The 19,733-nt window shown below is 39.5% G+C and overlaps 1 protein-coding gene across 8 annotated transcripts in view; it reads right to left on the reverse strand.

Moving 5' to 3' along the window:
• The window catches only part of PCDH11X (protocadherin 11 X-linked), a 1,835,932-nt gene that overhangs the window by 1,379,631 nt on the left and 436,568 nt on the right, over positions 1-19,733 (reverse strand). Inside the window, exons 6-7 of one of the 8 annotated variants that reach the window (XM_068250006.1) lie at positions 12,230-12,319; positions 8,781-9,558 (exon numbers count right to left, since the gene is read on the reverse strand). The exons of the other annotated variants lie outside the window; for them this stretch is intronic. Coding sequence (XP_068106107.1) covers positions 12,248-12,319 — 72 coding nt within the window. The 3' untranslated portion in view covers positions 8,781-9,558; positions 12,230-12,247. Of the gene's footprint in view, positions 1-8,780; positions 9,559-12,229; positions 12,320-19,733 lie in introns of those variants that run through there. 8 annotated transcript variants of the gene reach the window in all.

Genomic DNA, 19,733 nt, shown 5'->3' on the forward strand with positions numbered 1-19,733 from the left:
CATTCCAAAAGTTACCGAACTAACATCATAATGGGGAGACGTGATGGTATAGTTCTGCAGCAGGATATTAACGTTTTCTTGTGCACTGACTATTGGATTGCAAAACGCCAGTACGTGTTTATGACAGAGCCAGGTAAGGATGGAAGACAGGATGACAAATTTTGCTGCAACAAAACAACCAAAAATAACAAAAAAGACAGTGTAGGCCCTCTTAGAAACTCGTAAATAGCATGTAGTGTTTCTGGGGGAGATGATACTTTTTGGAAGTTTTTGTGCCTACTTTTATTCCTGTTGAAAGCTGAGCAAAACATTAGCATTATTTATGATTGCGGTGCTTTCCAAGATTACCTATTGATTGATGTCCCAAACGGATGCTGCTGGTCCATGGAATGAGCAGGGATCATTAGTGGATGAAGATCATTTCTCATTTTTGAGTTATTAACTCATTTAAATGAGAACACATTGTAAATGGACTTCTACAAGAACTGAAAAGTCATTATTAAATGATAATAAATGTGACTTAATTAGAGTCATGAACCATTTATTTACACCCCCGTATTTACTCCCTCTTACTTTTCATTAGGATGACTCTACGGCCAAGAATCCAACAGACACGTTCCATCAACACTATTGCTGCTTTGTCAACCCTCTGACCTGAGCCTGACCTTTGAGTAGCACCGTCAGCAGTGGCCTGTATGTTGTCTAGAGCCTAGGTTCTCAATGTGTGGTACGTGTACCCCAGGGGGTACTTCTGATCGTTCCAGGGGGTACTTGGCCTTGATATACTCAACCAAGAATAACAAATTGAGAGTTTTAGAAAATAATAAATCTTATTTAGTGTTTTAGGTACCGGTAATTAAAAAAGCATTAGTAAGTGCTTGGAAATTGTTTAGAACCAATTTTGTACTATGATGAAATATATATTTGTCAAGGGGTACTTGTGATAATGTTTGCTATGCTAGGGGGTACTTGGTGACTACAGGGTTTCACAAGGGGTACATACCAATAAAATGTTGAGAAACACTGGTCTAGAGGGCTCTGTTGTTTGATGTGGCCATGCAAGTTCAGGGCCAGAAGACGTCCTCCTTTATCAGCAGGACATCGGACCAGAGATGGTTCTCCAGATGATCTAACTAAAAACTGGGTTCTCAGCTAAGAGTTGAAGGAAAATGTGGGTAGAGGAAGAGATGGCAAGTCTTGGCAGAACCGCTCTTGGTCCTCCTCCTTACCACATGACAGTGCTCTATTCTGGTGCAGCAGGTGTATGTATGACATTAAAATCAGAATATTTTCACTTCTCCAAGAGGTAGGCAGTCATGGGAGTGGTACCCACTATGGTCCATAAAGAATCCATTGCCCTTATTTAATTCACTTTTTTCTCTCAAGGTTTCTCATAGGAGATATTTTTTCCACCTTCTGTTTAAAATGACTTTTCAGCACTCTGTAATTAAGTTGGTAAAGATGTATTATCAAAATAAATTGGTAGAAATGTATTATTAAAATATCCTAAACATTTACTTGCTTGCTGGGGCTTAAAGCGGATCAGAGATGAGAAACTAACTATAACAAGTAACTTGTCTATATATCTTATCTAAAGTTTAGATGGTTTACACAGCAAAACAAGCTGCATACAGCTTTAATAGAATATGATTGATTATTCCAATGACAGCAGCCATGTTGTTTGTAAACATTACACAGAGGCAGACTTATCTGTATCTTGAGCCATCAGCCTAGTCCCCCCTCCTCCTCCCCTCTGCCTCTGAAATCAATGGCTAGTAACACCTCCCCCTCCTCCTGCCCAGACTGAGCTCCCATGAGCCCTTGCTACTGTCTGAAAGTGCCTTGGTTCTCTGAAAACCTGTGGGCGTGGCTTGTTTAGTTTATAGGGAATTAGAGTATTAAAACAAAATCTAAAAAGTATTTGACTTGAGGAATGCCCTATAAACAATGGGAAAGGAACACAATTATGCAATGAGTAAAAGTTCATCTCCGATCCACTTTAAAAGGCATTTTATTCATAAGGGGTGAAAATATTACCTAGGAAAAAAGTGAATCAAAGTGTACCCAAGCCAAAGCACTGGTACAAAATCACATAGTTACCTTAGCAGAGGCGAGCCTCTGGATCCTAATGAAGCTTTCTACAGCATCCTCCGGCCCACCACTGCTGCTCGTTTACCCTTCGAAGAATACGGACAAGGACTTGACGATGATTTGATGGGGCCCGCGCTCCTCTTTGAACATAAGCGTGGCTGTACTGCACCTGCGCAAGTAACGCCACGCCTCTGCAGAAAGCTGCAGCTGCTCTTGCACACGTGGCTCTGTGCTACTGTACAGGTGCAGCCATGCTTGTGCAGCTGCAACACGGCGAGAGACGAGGCCCAATCAGCTGGAGGGTCCGAGGCAGCGGGAAGCCTCATTAGTATCCAGACGCCTCCCTCTCCTTAGGTAAGTATGTATTTCTGATTCTCTTTAAATAATTGTCCATGTTTAATAACAAATGAATATAAATAGGTAATAAAATGCAAATGGTTCCAGCTTCCAGGCAAATGTCATGCAAATCGTATGCATTTTGGAAAAGGACCAATCATATAAACTTTTTTCCGGGTCCAGTCTGTTTCCGATATGTATAAAATGATTTCATAGCATCTAAATGTATTTTGTGCCAATAACAGAGCAGAGCAGAGGCGCCAGGAAGAAAAAAATACACTAAAACAGCCTTAGGGCCTGTACACACTGAAAAACGCAGGCAAAAACGCAAGCGCATGCGTTTTTAAAGTGCCTGTAGTTTTAAAAACGCATGCGCTTTTGCCTGCGTTTTTTGTGCGTTTGCGTTTTTCTTGTAATTGCTGATTGGCTAAAGAATCCTTTGTTTTTTTTCTAGTTTACATTTCAACAGGAATCAGGACATTGCAGAGTCTTCTGGGATACTGACTTCTGAAAACGCAGGCAAAAACGCAAGCGCATGCGTTTTTAATGCGTTTTTCATGCGCTGCGCTTAATAAAGCGCAGCAGGCACTGCGTTTGCGGTTTTTTTAAAACGCATCGCACCAGTGTGTACAAGTCATCACGATTTTCATTCTTTTTCAAAAGACCTTGCGTTTTTAAAAACGCATGCGTTTTTAAAAACGCAACGCAAGCGCAGCAGTGTGTACAGGCCCTTAAAGGGGTTCTTTCGCGAAAAAAAGTAGGCAGTTAAAAAATGTGACAGATGACAGGTTTTGGGCCAGTCCATCTTTTTAAGGGGGATTCTCGGGGCTTTCTTTGTTTTCAACAGCATTTCCTGAACAGCAGTTTAACTGCCAAAATAGCAAGATACCAGCCGGCCTCCCTAATCACTTGCACACTGTTATGTCAGTTAGATTTTGCAACTGCTGTTCAGGAAATGCTGTTGAAAACAAAGAAAGCCCTGAGAATCCCCCTTAAAAAGATGGACTGGCCCAAAACCTGTCATCTGTCACATTTTTTAACTGCCTATTTTTTTTCGCGAAAGAACCCCTTTAAAATGGGAGGTAGTGGACTAGTGGTGGATTTACCAATTGATGCTTTGGTTAGTCTGATTCAGATATACAAAACTTTAATTGAATACCTGAATACGCCCCACAGCTGGGGTATTCTCTGTTTTATTTTATTATTGGCATATGTGCCCACCCTTGGTGGAGGGGTGTTACCTCCTATTCTTCTTAAAGGACAACTGAAGCGAGAGAGATATGGAGGATGCCATATTTATTTTCTTTTAAGCAATACTAGTTGCCTGGCTCTCCTGCTAATCCTTCACATCTAATACTTTCAGCCATAGCCCCTGAACAAGCATGCAGAAAATCAGGTGTTCCTGACATTATTGTCAGATCTGCCAAGATTAGCTGCTTGCTTGTTTCTGGTCTGATTCACTCACTACTACAGCCAAATAGATCAGCAGGGCAGCCAGGCAATAGGTATTGTTTAAAAGGAAATAAATATGACAGCCTCCCTAGTATTCTCACTTCAGTTGTCCTTTAACTACAGAGAGTGACTTCTTAATACAAGTGAGGCCACTGCCTTTACAGTTGTTGCCTTGGTGATAACCCTTCTGTGAGGTTCATTTCATATACATTTGGCTGTACCTATCTTGACCTTAACATACTACACTATTTTGGGCTCTCAATCTCCCTTTGTTTTCTATATGTACCATTTTAATTGTATAACATTATTTTTTTTTTTTTTGTGAACCCGAGATGAAAATAAACTGATGAGATAAACAATTGTATGTATCCTTCTTCTCCTAAAAATGACTTTTTTTTTTTTTTTAGATTTCTCTTTGTTGTATTTTATATTTAAACATTTACAAAGTAGATTGAATGTTTCGCTGTTTCTACTTAATAGCAGTCTATTAAGTGTCCCTAAATGAAAATACATGAAGTATTGACCTTTTTCTATTTCCCCCACCCTCAGAAGTTGTATTCTGCCAGGAAAACTTGTATGGCTGTAATTTTCTTATCAGTGGTATTTACTACATTCCCAACAAGACAGAAGCTGTCACTTCCATGCCTAGAAATTAACTCTCTCAGGCAGAAAATTAAAACAAGTAAAATAGCCTGGTGTTTAACCATTTAGTGGCATCCTAACGCATTAATACGTCATGCTTTACCCTATTAACGGCAACATGACGTATTAATAAGTCGCGCGTTCCCGCCGCTGCTACCACCGTGTGCGCGCCGCTACGGCCGCCGTTTCCGTCAGGATCCCGTGCTGAGGGATTGGGGAAGAGGACCAAACGGTCCTCTACCCAATCGCAGTGCCTGGAGTGAATGGACGTGACCGCGAACAGTGGCTACGTCCATTCACAAAAACAGGAAATGTAACAATTAAATAAAGTGTAAAAAAAAAGAAAAAAAAAGTGAACACTTACTATAACGAGTGTTCACTAGCGCCATCTTGTGGCCAAAAAGTATATGACACGTACAAAATACATACATTTACAAGTACATACACATGAGTAATAAAATTAATAAAATTCCACTTCCAACACTCCCCCTCCAAAAGAAAACACTTGTAAAAAAAAAATTCAGCTTAAAATAAATAAATAAATACTTGCCTTAGGGACTCAGCTTTTTTTAATCTATATTTTATGAGGGAAAATTAATTTTAATTTATTTCATTGGGGCTTGTAATTATGGCCAGAACAAAAAAAAACAGAACAGAAAAATAACACCTATATTTCAAAATAATATACTGTCGCCATACATTGTGATAGGGACATAATTTAAATGGTTTAATAATCGGGACAACTGGGCAAATACAATGTGTTTGTTTTATCCACAGGAGAATGTTTAATTTTAAAACTATAATGGCTGAAAACTGAGAAATAATGATTTTTTTTCAATTTTTTTGTTTTTTTCTCATTAAAATGCATTTAGAATAAAAAAATTCTTAGCAAAATGTACTACCCACAGAAAGCCTAATTGGTGGTGAAAAAAACGAGGTATAGATCATTTTCTTGTGATAAGTAGTAATAAAGTTATTAGGGAATAAAAGGGAGGAGCACTGACAAGTGAAAATTGCTCTGGTCCGTTAGAGTTAAAACCCTTGGGGGTGAACTGGTTAAAGAGACACTAAAGCGAAAAAAAAATTATGATATTATGATTTGTATGTGCAGTACAGCTAAGAAATAAAACAATAAGATCAGATACATCAGTGTAATTGTTTCCAGTACAGGAAGAGTTGAGAAACTCCAGTTGTTATCTCTATGCAAACAAGCCATTAAGCTCTCCAACTACGTAATGGCCCATACTCACGAGGGACTTTTGTCGCCTCAACACGCGGCGTGCGCGTGTTGCGGCGACAGGTCGCCCGTGAGTATGGGCCGTTGCACGCGCGCGCACCCCGAACTGTCGCCCGTCGCTCTTGTCGCCATGCGATTGAAAGTTTCAATCGCATGGCAACAGTCGCCGCCGCACCTCCGCCGCAACTGTCGCTAGTCCGCGTGAGTACGCGGACTAGCGACAGCAACCTCCATAGAGGTAAATGGAGCTTCCGGCGGGGGGAGGAGGAACGTCGGCGACAGCTTCCGTCTCGCCGCTGGTCCCTCTTCCGCGTGTGTACGCGGAGGGACCTGGAGAGAAGCTGTCGCCGGCCTGTCGATAGCACGCTCACGTGTGCTGGCGACAGGCCACTTCTGCAGCCCGTGAGTACGGGCCATTAGTCCTGGAGAGGGCTGTTATCTGACTTTTATTATGTCAACTGTAAGTGAACTGTTTACTTTTCCTCTGCTAGAGGAGAGGTCATTACTTCACAGACTGCTCTGAAAGAATCATTTTGAATGCTGAGTGTTGTGTAATCTGCACATATTATAGAATAATGCAATGTTAGAAAAAACACTATATACCTGAAAATAAAAGTATGAGAATATTTTCTTTGCTGCTAATCTTCTAGTAATTATTCATAGTACACAACCAATTCACTATATCATATTTTTTTTTCGCTTCAGTGTCTCTTTAATGTGTTTTGCACTATACATACACACGTTTATCTCATCCTGTCAGATGTCACCTTAGGTGCACTTTAACATGTACTGGAGCCAGAGCTCGGGTACAAAATGAGATACTTACCTAAAGAGGAGGACGCCTCAGGATCCTATTGAGGCTTCACTCAGTGCTCTGACGTCCCCCATCGCTGAGCGTGGCCCCCTCGGAAGATTAACGACAAGGCATTATCGCCAATCATATTGGGGCCACGCAGCTCCTCTTTCTGCAGCGTGGCCGAGCGAGCCCACCCCTGCGCAGCAAGCCGAAGCTGTGGGCGGGGCCGTACAGCTACTGCACCGCCCCACAGCAGGAAGAGAAGCTGCGCGGCTCTGATGTGGAGGGGGCATCGCTCAGCAATGGGGGACATTAAACCACAGGCTTCCTTCTCTTTAGGTTACTGTCTTATTTTAAACTCGAGCTTCAGCTCAAGATCGGTTCACTTTAAAGAGGAACTCCAGTGAAAATAACGTCATGAGAAAAAGTGCTTCATTTTTACAATAATTGTGTATAAATGATTTAGTCAGTGGTTGCCCATTGTACAATGTTTCCTCTCCCTGATTTACATTCTGACATTTATCACATGGTGACATTTTTACTGCTGGCAGGTGAGGTCAGCGGAAGGAGATGCTGCTTGCTTTTTTGGCAGTTGGTAACAGCTGTTATTTCCCACAATGCAACAAGGTTCTCACAGTGTGATGTCAGCACCATGGTCCTGACATCACACTGGGGGAGGGGTTTCACCACAATATCAGCCATACAGCGCCCCCTGATGATCCGTTTGTGAAAAGGAATAGATTTCTCATGGGAAAGGGGGCATCAGCTACTGATTGGGATCAAGTTCAATCCTTGGTTACGGTTTCTCTTTAAAGTTGTGCCTATAATAAGATGGTGAATGAGAAGCAAATAATTTCAGCCTTTAGTCTGTTAAATAGTATGCAGTTTGGAATTGGCCTGATCAGAAATGGAGGGAAGTGTATTTGGTTGGCACAATTTCAAGTTGCAAGCAATTTGCTTCATATTTGAAAGCAAGACCGAACTATTTGCATCTTATTGACCATATCTACACCTGTAACATTTGCTTTATTAAGGGGGCCATACATGGTACAACTTTCCTTTTTTATTTTCTGTTTTAAATTATTTTTTTTAGAGATTCATAAAAAAAAATATTCCATTTTACCCAATCAGTATTTTTATCGAATTATGTAGAAAATCAATCAAGATTTAAAATAAGAGATTATTTAATTATTGATTAAATTATTTTACCAAATATTTGTGAAAATTGGATGATCTGATGATATGAATCTATCATGTATGGCAACCTTAATGCCTGAAACACCCAATGTAATTTCCCATCAGATAGGTCGATTACTTCTGAAAGGTTCGATCTGATTTCTGATCTTTTTTTTTTTTTTTTTTTTTCTGAACAATTTTGTATAGAAGTGATTTGAAAACTGTTTATAAAAATGATCGGGAATCAGATTGGACCTGTTGGAAATAATTGATTTGATGTGTCTATATTGCATGGTATGTACCAGACATTATATATATTTACTGGGCTGCAAGCTGTTGGTCTGGACACATTGTTATAAAGATTATCATTACAATGATTTCTTTTTTATATTCTTAAAGGATACCCGAAGTGACATGTGACATGATGAGATAGACATGTGTATGTACAGTGCCTAGCACACAAATAACTATGCTGTGTTCCTTTTTTTCTTTCTCTGCCTGTAAGAGTTAAATATCAGGTATGTAAGTGGCTGACTCAGTCCTGACTCAGACAGGAAGTGACTACAGTGTGACCCTCACTGATAAGAAATTGCAACTACACTTACCTAGCAGAAAATGGCTTCTGAGAGCAGGAAAGAGATAAAAAGGGGAATTTCTTATCAGTGAGGGTCACACTGTAGTCACTTCCTGTCTGAGTCAGGACTGAGTCAGCCACTTACATACCTGATATTTAACTCTTTCAGGCAGAGGAAGAAAAAAGGAACACAGCCTAGTTATTTGTGTGCTAGGCACTGTACATACACATGTCTATCTCATCATGTCACATGTCACCTTGGGTATCCTTTAAGGTGTAGATTTTTTTAGTGATCCACTCCTGCACCAGAATCTAATAAGAGAATGACTCTATAACATAAGTTAAATATTTATCAATTGATAATAATAATAATAATAATAATAATAATAGCAATAAAATAAAGGTGCATTTTACTAGAAGGAGAAGAGATGACATTAAATATTAATAAACAATGCTGACACTTTATTGAGCAATATATTTGTTAAATAGGAACACCATTTGCGTTTAAATTAAGATTAGGAAAAAAAAAAAAGAAACTCAGAAAAAGTTTTAAAACAGAAAAAAAATACAATTTTGATGTCATGTATATATTTATACTGTATACATATAGTTTTTTGTTTTTTTTAAGAAAACTAAAGGGGGTGTCAGCAAATTAGCAATTTGTTAAGTTCCACACACATAGCTATTAAATATACATTGTATTAAATGTATTTTCAATAAAAATCTTAAGTATAAAGAACATTACATTCTTTTTTTTTACATGTATGCATATGTTTTATTGCTCCCTAATTCAATATTTATTGACAACCAGATTATATAAATAGAAATAAATAAAATCAAAAAGCTGGGATTTTTTTCCATGTTTTTTTACAAGCAATATTTGAAAACAATTCTCTATTTTATTTATAACTGTCCCTCAAAATGAGTGACAGGAGAGTCCATTTTTTTTTTTTTAGTTTTTTTGTGGTTTTTTGTTTTCTTAAATCTCTACCTTGATTTTTCATCACTACGATATAACACAAAAGTTCGTTGTCCTTCGTGGGGGTGAAAAACAGGTGTCTTGCCCTGGATACCTTTGGGTAGTCTTGCTGGAATGGTTCGTCCCTCCACATCCAAATAAAAGTTCTTCGCCAGTCAGAGACAGCAGGAAGCTTTTTTTCTCGTGCTGTTTTCATTACTCCATGTTTGCTGGATTAACATCAAGTACGCAAGCGACCTCAGTACATGACCTTGGATGCGGCGACGAATTCAGAGCTGGCAAACAGAGAAACAGCATGAGAAAAAAAATCTTTCCCCGAACTATTCCACCAAACACTACACCGTCATTACTCCCTAAAGAAGTTGACTTACTCTACAATGTCATTGCTTGGTCAAGCACTTGGCTAACACTACAACGTCAGTCATAACTGTATAAAAGTTATCCAACTCAACAACATTTCGCCTTCAAAAGGTTGTTCAACTTCACGATAGCCTTGCTGTATTAAGCAGTTGAACAACACTACTCAATCATAACTACTAGAAGAAGATGGCCAACTGTACAGGTAGGTGTTTTAAATTGTTGGATAAACTACACTGTCATGACAAGCTGAAAATGTTGGTCAGCTCTTCACCATAGATACTACATCATGCAATTATAGCCATGTCTTGAATAGTCTAAACATCATTACTATTTCAAGCAATTGACTAATACTATGCTCAAAAAGTTGGCCAATGCCAGACCTACAATACTACGTAAGGCAGCTGGCTAAGACTATTCCTTCATCCCTATCTGAAAATGTTGTCTAACGCTACTCTAAAGTCACAACAGATCATTTATTTGGTCCTGTCTCTACTTAGTCATTTTAACAAATAACACATAGTCATTTTAAGAAAATAACAGTTAAAATGTATAGGAAGGTCATCGGCCCTTATACAATTAACTTTTAATTAAGTTTTCTCCTAGGAGATACTTTTTTATCTTCTCTAAAAATAATTTTGCAGTACCTAGCAATTAAAAAAAGTACTAAAAGGAAGGTTTAAAAAGTAATATCAAACTTATTTGAAGTATTTCCGTGTGGGGTGAAAGCTTTATTGGTAAGGTGTACAAATATCTTGTAGGAGAAAACTTAGAAGAAAAAATTAATTGGCTATGGGCAATTGTGTGTCGGCAAAGGTCTCACATTTTTTTGAATATTGTAATGTGACTATCTAGCTAGCCTGTCAATCAAAATGAAATATATTTTACCTACTGCAATCGTTGCCCGGGTAGGAGTCTCTATGCTCAAGAGGCATACAATATTTAGAGAAATTTGCCTCAAAACTAAATTAAACATTTATGATATTTGTTGCTTATTAGAGGGAAAATATGACATAATTATTGCTAGGGTTTATTTTTAGTCTATGTTCTGCTTAAGGCTAATTTGAACTAGGGAATTCCTGTGAATGTATGTCGTGCTCAACCATTCTTTACTACTCTGATCTCATTCATTAGAATGAGTGGGGCCATGAACTAGGGATGGTCAGAAATTCCGATTTTAGATTCCATTGAAATTCCAATTTCCGAAAATGCTGCGGCATACCGACGGTAATCTGATGTTCGAAACTTCTCAATAGTTACATTAATTGACTAAATACTTCCGACTCGGAAGCACTGGACCAATCAGAGGATGCAGATTTTTTTTGCCAAAATAGTATTGCTGCTGTAATTATAGACCTATCACAAGACTCTGATACTACCGAGTATTTTTTGAGTCTTTTGATTGGTCTAAAATCTCTGTGGTTTTTCAATTTTTGTGGTAAATCACTGCATCCTGAATGACGGAAATCCGATTACTGAATGGTGAATACCGAGTTCCGATTTTCTGATCAGAAACCCTATTTCCAATCACAAATTTTCATTTCAATGGAAATTTCTTACCATCTCTACCATGCACAGAATTTTTTTTCAGCAGTGCATTAGCACAACAAATTGCAGTTCAAAGTAGCAGCAACATTAGATAGTGCTTTCTACGTACTGTGGGATATTCTTGCATAGAAGACTCTACACATAAAGTGTGTTCTACAGAACTGCACCAAACATTGTATGAAACAATTACTAAGAAATTAAACCATTCAATTTAACCGTTTTATTAACTTTGCCAAGGCTCAAAACTGAATATCTCGCCATTTAGTATTGACTTACATTCCTAGTGAGGAGAGAATGATTTAAAAAAAACATTCAGTGGGTAACTTGACATAGAGACTTATACTGTCTCTAAAATGTTCTACTGTAGTCTAGGTCAATAAAATACAATGTATGACTCTTAATGTTTATGTCTTGCTAGTCCTAATAATATTAAAGTAAACCAGGGACATTTGAAACAAAAGGATTTACACGTACGCAGGGCTTCCTCCAGGCCCTGTAATCCATTACCTCTCTCTGTGTCGGTAGGACCTCCTCCATATGCGTGGTCCTGGTCACACCCCCCCCCCCCCCGATTGTGCTCCTGTAGCCGGGAGCAGTCTGCGTTAGCACAGATACAATCTAAACTAACTGCATTTTGGCAGAACATTCCTGGTAACGGGAGTACAATCAGACGGTGCACACAGTTTGGACCACGCATGCGCAGAAGTCCCCGGTTCAGCAGTGCAACAGAGGGGACCAGGAGGACATTGAAGGAGCAGATGGCCTTTAGGGCTGGAGGTAGCCTCAGGTAAGTATAAATCCTTTTGTTTCAAAATCTCAGGTACACGTTAAATAAATAAATAAGAATGAAATATGTAAACTTTCAACTAAACTAGAAGTGTAAAATTGTAGGACCCTCAAAAAGGTCCAAAGAGTTAACAGTTATTGTTCAGAACTTTGGTTAATGTGATCTAAATGTTGTCAGGCTTCAAAGTAGTGGGTGTTAGGTGTTGGTGAAGAAGGAGTTTTCTGTCAACAGTCTCTAGGATAGGGCAAACTCACCAAGACAGCAAACAGTGATCAGGACACTGCTGTTGGCTGTCCAACATTAACTGAGGCTGCATTGTCAAGAATCCAATGAAATCGGAGTGGCTGAAACAGAGGTAAGAGATGAAGGTGAAGTGGAGCTCACATACAATATTAAATGTTACATGCTGGGGACAATTCACTGAGACACATCACATGTCAATGCATATTTACATTCCCTGTGTATCCCACCCAAAAAACGACTAAAGCCAGAAAGGTGCTCTTTTTCTGCAGGACAACCTTATTGTGCATGTCCCAACTCCAGCCAAAATGTTTTTGTTTTTTTTACTGCCTAGAAAATGAATAATGACTTTAAGATTTTTTTTTATGTCTTTGTACATATATATAATCCAAATGAACTTAAAAAACAAAAACAAAAGCCTATGGCCAACAATTCATTCATCACTCATAGACAATGGTCCAAATGCAATTAACTTTTTCTACTGAGTTCTCTCCTGAGTGATATTTTCACCCTTTGTCATTAATATGTGTTATAAATCCCCATTAAGCAAGAAAATACTCAAAATAGTTGTGATAGTACTTTTTTTTACCTACTTTTTCAATTCTGCTGAAAACTTATTTTAAATAGAAGAAAAATTATCTCCAAGGAGATAACGTAGGAGAAAAAGTTAATTGCTTATTTTCAACTATTAATCAACTTTACTTTTTCATTATTAATCAACTAGTGACCTAAGCCCGTTTAAAAACGAGCTCTAGGTCTGTCACCGCCGCCACAGCGCACACCCACTCGCCACGCGCACACACGCCCCCCTGTCCCCGTCATCCTCCCAGCTCTGCACTGTGCGTTCCTGTTGCCCTAGCAACCACAGGGACAGCGCAAAGCGAGCAGGCTTTGCGCAGTTCAGTTTTCCCACGGACACAGGGACAAATGATGACACAGGGACAGCTAGGAATTATTATATAGGATAATCAATAATCTCTTATTTTTTGGGAACAGGGGCAGGAAGGGGGGTGGGGGGTGGGGCTGAATATTCAGGAAAATTTGAGAGGTGTTTCTTACACTACAGGTCCAACTAATGTCCTGCCTTTTTTTGCCCCAGTGGCCTTCAGAGTTTATTACAAGACAAGGAACAGAAAGTGAGAGGATGGTGATAATGACTTGACGATCTTATCCAGACTTAAAGTGAACCTCCGGACTAAAAATCGACTCAGCAGCACTGAAATGGTCTGGTGTTTCTTTAACAGTTTCACAGCATCAGAACTTTGTTTCTCTTATACAAGCCTCATTTTTAGCTGCACAGAAGAAAACTGCCCAGGCTTTTTTCCCCTGATGCTGTGCAAAGCATGATGGGATTTCTGATGTTATTGTTCTCGTTCTGCTGTTTTGGTGCAATTTTTTTTTTTTTACATTTTGAATTTGACATTTGAAGCCTAGTGTGTGCAGCTGGGAGGGGTAATCAGGATACAGGACAGTTGGAACTGTGTCTCCTGCTGCTTGTCACCTACTTTCTTTTTTTTTTTTTTTTAACTCAGCACACAGACCCAAATTCATGAGTAATCAGTTACATGGGGCATTAGCAATTTCTTTTCTTGCCATACCCCTAAACTGAGATGTGTGATCATCATCGTTTATTCATCGTAGATTGGTAAGAGCTAAATAAGCATAACTATAACTTTCTTCACCATTAAACTCTTTTTCCTCACAATTACATGATTGTTGCTGAGACAGTTATCTATTTATCCTTCTCATATCACAATCCTATACATTTGCCCCGTCAACATCTTGTATATACTCCTCTCATCTCTCCATCCTCTCTTTTGAAGGGTATCTGTACCCTGTAGAATCATCCAACAAACATAGACGTCCCTGACGTATCACTCACAGTCCCCCCATCATCCACTCCTTCCCAGAGGCCCATCATCACACTCTAATACCGACCATCACCGCCCCCTTCCAGCCCCAACTGCGTTCGCCAGCGATTCCCAATTTTTAACTCAATCCCTCCCCGAATAAATCTAACCGAGATTAGCTATAAGGCTTCTCCATGTTTCTTCTACTTTATTCGTAGTTCCCAGATCCTTGTTCTTACACAGTTCATCCATCCTAACAAACCATTCTCCTATATCTAACCTAGACGGATTTTTCCAGTTATTAGCGATCATGCTTTTGGCAACTATCGTGCCATATTCTTTAATCAGAGAGCATCCAAGGTTTTCTTTTTTAGCTGTATAACTAAGGATTGCTTCTTTCGGTGTAAGTTCAAATTTTTCTTTAGCAATCTCTCGGCCAAGAGGGTGATATCATCCCAAAATTTTCTAACTATCGGGCACTGCCACCACATATGTAAAGTACCACCGTCCCCCTGTCCACACCTCCAACACCTCACCTTGCGGTTCGCAAACTTACCAACACGGGATGGTGTCATGTACCATCTACCAATTGTTTTAAATTGAATCAACTGTAACCTTGGATCTTGGATTTTAAAAGTATTTACCCATATTTGTGGCCATAACCCTTCCAGACTGGACCCCAGGTCAAAATCGACTCAGCAGCACTGAAATGGTCTGGTGTTTCTTTAACAGTTTCACAGCATCAGAACTTTGTTTCTCTTATACAAGCCTCATTTTTAGCTGCACAGAAGAAAACTGCCCAGGCTTTTTTCCCCTGATGCTGTGCAAAGCATGATGGGATTTCTGATGTTATTGTTCTCGTTCTGCTGTTTTGGTGCAATTTTTTTTTTTTTACATTTTGAATTTGACATTTGAAGCCTAGTGTGTGCAGCTGGGAGGGGTAATCAGGATACAGGACAGTTGGAACTGTGTCTCCTGCTGCTTGTCACCTACTTTCAACCAAAAAGATGGCTGCCCCCATGACAAAGATGGCAGCCCCCATGAATCACAAACATTTGCCTTTTCTTTTAAAAAAGGGTGGGTAAGAGATTATATAACCTATCTATTCTAATTAACATAACTAATGTAACTTGATGACAGTATGTTTGTTTAGGCTGAAGTTCCCCTTTAATCCAAAATTACCCAAAACATTTATGGAAAACCAGTATTGGCTGAGTGTGGCTGCAGAAAACAACTCTTCTTCTTTAATACGTTGTAGGAAACTAGCTACAGAAAATTCTTGAACCATAGGAATTCTATTTCACAAAAATGTATAGAGATTCAACCAAAATGCAACTTCAAGAAGTCAGTAAGTGGAGCAGAAGTATAGTGTAGGCCACTACAGAGTTTCATGAAGTGTAAAGGAATGCTTACACATTGTTATCCAAATAACAAAACTGTCAGATAGGTCATACGATAGTGGCTGGATGGTGTAATGGTCAAGGGCTCTGCCTCTGACACAAGAGACCTGGGTTCAAATCTCGGCTCTTCCTGTTCCGTAAGCCAGTAATTCAGTAAGGAGCTCTTTGGGCAAGACTCCCTAACACTGCTACTGCCTACTGAGTGCGCTGTAGTGGCTGCCTCGCAAGCGCTTTGAGTCCGACAGGAGAAAGGCGCTATATAGAAAAAGGAATTATAAAACACAATTCAGTGTTTTTATAGAGGAAGCCATGGCAATCTAGGCTCCAAGCAATGTTATCACCCAATGGTGAAGGCACATGAAGCATATCAATGGCTGTACTCAATGACAGATACCATTTCAGTTTCAAAACATTTAAAAAACTCATAGAAATCACAGGATATCAAGTCTACCAAACAAAACCATAGCTAAAAAAATAAACCGAGAGCGAAACTCAAAAAATGAAAAAAAAAATGAAAGGGAAGGGAAAAAAAACAACTATATTTAACTACCAAAAAAATCAATAAATAATGAGAACAATACTGTATTCCTGATATAAAGCTACCTAAATTACCCACATAAAACAATCACCCCTTAGATAAAGGACCTAAAACTCTCAAACAGGGATTTTATGGTGGTAATCACATCATTATTATTTATTTATTTATTGGGTAATTGAAGATAGGTGTTTGTTTTTTTGTAGAATTGAATTTTTCCTGGCTGAACCCGTGCTATAAGCAGTAAGACATGGAAGGCAGAGGCCCGATCGTATCTTACACCAAACTTTAAAAAGTCTTGCTCCTCATTTGAGAGCATAACTACGGTGAACAAGGTTATTTCACAACGTGGCAAATGAAAAATTATAACAACGGTACTTTTCTCCTGCTACCCGACTTCAGAATGTCACTCAATCCAAAAATGATGCTTTCAAATGACTCCATATTACAAATTCCTGCAAACCATATTTTACTACTTTGTCTTAACCGTCCGGCTGAAGATAAACAATAAAATGAAAGTTATTCTTTTCAACACGTATTCATTCTGACCTAGAGTGGTATAATAATTGCAATTATTTCATAAATTGATTACTTTATTTTTGAATACATCCCCCTATATCATACACCCTCAAAGCAAGTGAAGAAAAATTAGGCTGGCTAATAAATTTTTACACCAATAATTTTTTCTTTCTTTTCTTTTAGGCTGCTTTCACAGTAAGACGTTACAGGCGCACGTTAGAGCAGCCTGTAACGCAGCCCAACTCACAGTAATGAAAAATCAATGGGCTGTTCACAGTGCCCACGTTGCTTTACATTGTAACGCAGCACATCCGTTGAGAGTGCTGTTTGCACATGCTCAGTAGTGTTGGGGAGGAGTGGAGAGCGGCCAGGCACATGTCTAATTAATATTCACTGCACGGTGTGACGTGCAGTGTTTACTTCCTGGAGCGGTCGCTCTGTGCGGCGATTGCCCGGGCGGGACCACGTGATGCCGCATGCGTCCAAGAGTACGCATCACGGACGCCAGAGTGAGCTGCACAACGCGGCTCACTCTGACGTCCACACCAGAGAGCACCAGGCGTTGCGTTAGGGGCACGTTATGTACCCTATAACGTCCCCTAAACGCAACGTCCTGGTGTGTAACTAGCCTTAAAGATGATGACTTCTCATTTACTTGAGCTAGCAAGATCCTTCCCATACTTTTATTAAATATTTTGGTGCTACTCATACAATGCTTAAAGGGAACCTAAGGTGAGAGGCATATGGAGGTTGCCATATTTATTTCCTTTAAAAAAAAAATACCAGTTACCTGCAGTCGTGTCTGGATCACACACCTGAAACAATCATGCAGCTAATTTTGACAGACTTCAGTCATAAATTTATGAGGATCAGTAGTAGTGCTAGGCAACGTGCATTGTTTAAAAAAGAAAATAAATATGGCAGCCTCCACATCTCTCTCACTTCAGGTTCCCTTTAATGCTCTTGCAAAGCTGAAAGACCAACATGGCAGCCTGGCAACTGGCATTTTATATAAGGGAATCAAGATGACAGCCTGCATATTCTGCTTGGCACAAGATTCCGTCCATGTTGCAGGCTATGATCATTTTTGATTTGGTAAAGGTTAGAAGGTTAATTCTATATGTTGTAGCAGCAGAGAGAGGTATATAAGCAAAAGGGAGGTTACTATTGGAAATGGTCAATGAGACTAATAATTTGGTTTTGCATACAAATTAAATGCAAGAGAAATATTCAGAAAAATATATGTAAATGCTAAAAACTGAGGTTTATATTAAAAGAGTAACATTTCTTTTTTTGTTCTATGTTTACAGTTCTGGACCGTGTTCCCTTTCTTCTGTCTTATGGTAATTTTTGTCCATGTATTTTAGCATCCGCATCACTTGTGGCCTGAAAGATTATCATTGCTGGTTTTATTTGGCAATCGAGCCAAAAGAAATGTCATCTGATGTCGACTGTGTGATGAATCGATGGATATGAGCAGAAAATCAATCTGGCAACGAGCTATATCACAATAGCACAGGAAAAACCGCCACGGCCTCGCCTGTCAATAAGATTCCTTAAATTCCCACGATGGGATGGTTTCATTTGCAGTGCATGTGGAGGGTGATGCCTGCATGTATAATAAAGATTATGGCTAAACTTATTATACTAGAACATTGGTGCTAACCAAAAAGAAGAGAAGAATGTAGATCCTTGATAGTTACCTGTAACCTCCAAGTATCTGTGGAATGAGAGAGACCAGAAGCCCAATGGTGCACGATCGTTGGACAAGGAGGTAAATGAAAGAACACTTGTGTAAGTAATATACACACAAGGGTGAATTGCAGACTGGCAACCACTGTCTGAGCCTGCGGGAATATAACCAACCCCGCTCGGTGTCCCAGGTCTGTCGGTGCAGGTGCTGGTCGGTTACTCTTATTAATTAGTTGTGAGGACTGCAAGGTCCTAAGAACCTCTTTGGGGTATGGACTATGCTAAAAACACTGGTAAAGGTGCCCGCTTTCTTAGGTCAATACAAGTGCCTGTGGGGCTTTTGGTCACGAGCGTGAGCACCTTAATACATGTGACCGAAAGCTCCACAGGCACAGGAACTGAGGAAGCGGGGCATAACCTGTGAAATGGGTTGTGCATGAATAAATAAATACCTTCTGCATTAACTAATGGTTTGCCCTTCTGAGAAGGTAAGACATTACATTTCTCAGCAGTGGCTGAATAGTGTGCTGGTTAAGGGCTCTGCCTCTGACACAGGAGACCAGAGTTTGAATCTTGGCTCTGCCTGCTCAGTAAGCCAGCACTTATTCAGTAAGGAGTTCCTTGGGCAAGTCTCCCTAACACTGCTACCGCCTACTGAGTGGGCTCTTTTGGCTACCTTACAAGCTCTGTGAGTCCGACAGAAGAAATGTGCTATAAAAATATGTGAATTATTATCTAACATTTCCTAGAAGTCTATTTTCAAGGCTGCCTCCACCAGAGTGTTTTCAACAGGGCCTTGATATCAGATTACGGTGGTAAAAAATTACACTAAACTATATGATGGAGCTTTGCTTTATGGACCATGATAATGATTTTGACTAGCAGTCTTCTCTTGCAGAATTACAGGTTCATATAGCCAGGATTCTATCTGCATGGAGTTTGTGTGCTCTCCAGGCACTGATTCCAGCCCACAACCTAAAAAAAAAGGTCCTAGATTGTGGTGGAGACATCATATGACCAATGACCTACAGAATGTGTTGTTCAACTGCCAATAAAAACTTTAAAAATTACCCCCATCTTGTGAAATAAACTTTATACTCACCTTATTAATTCTTGCCAATCTTATATAATTGTACTCTAGTTTCCTTTGGGGCAACGCCAACATTTGCTAAGTAATGCTTGCGGGAGTCCCTCTCTGCCAACACGCCCCATACCCCTCAATACAACTTGAGCCTTGGAGGTGCTGCTGGTGACACAGAGACCCCAGTGGGTGACAGGACTACCCCAAAATCAAGCACACAAGTTGTAATTGCACAACCACCCAATGAGGTGTATTCAGAAACCTGCAGTAAATTTGCCCCACACAGTGAGCCCACTGCAATTTTACCAGAAATCCTGAAGAGGAAGGTACAAAAAGGAGGTAGGAGGTGCCCAGGTGGGTACTCGTGACTTAGTTTTAAAAAATCTGCATATATACTGTACGTATAGTTGTTATATGGTTATACATGTGCATATAGGTAAG

This window comes from Hyperolius riggenbachi, chromosome 8 (genome assembly GCF_040937935.1).
Source record: "Hyperolius riggenbachi isolate aHypRig1 chromosome 8, aHypRig1.pri, whole genome shotgun sequence".
Lineage (NCBI taxonomy): Eukaryota > Metazoa > Chordata > Amphibia > Anura > Hyperoliidae > Hyperolius > Hyperolius riggenbachi.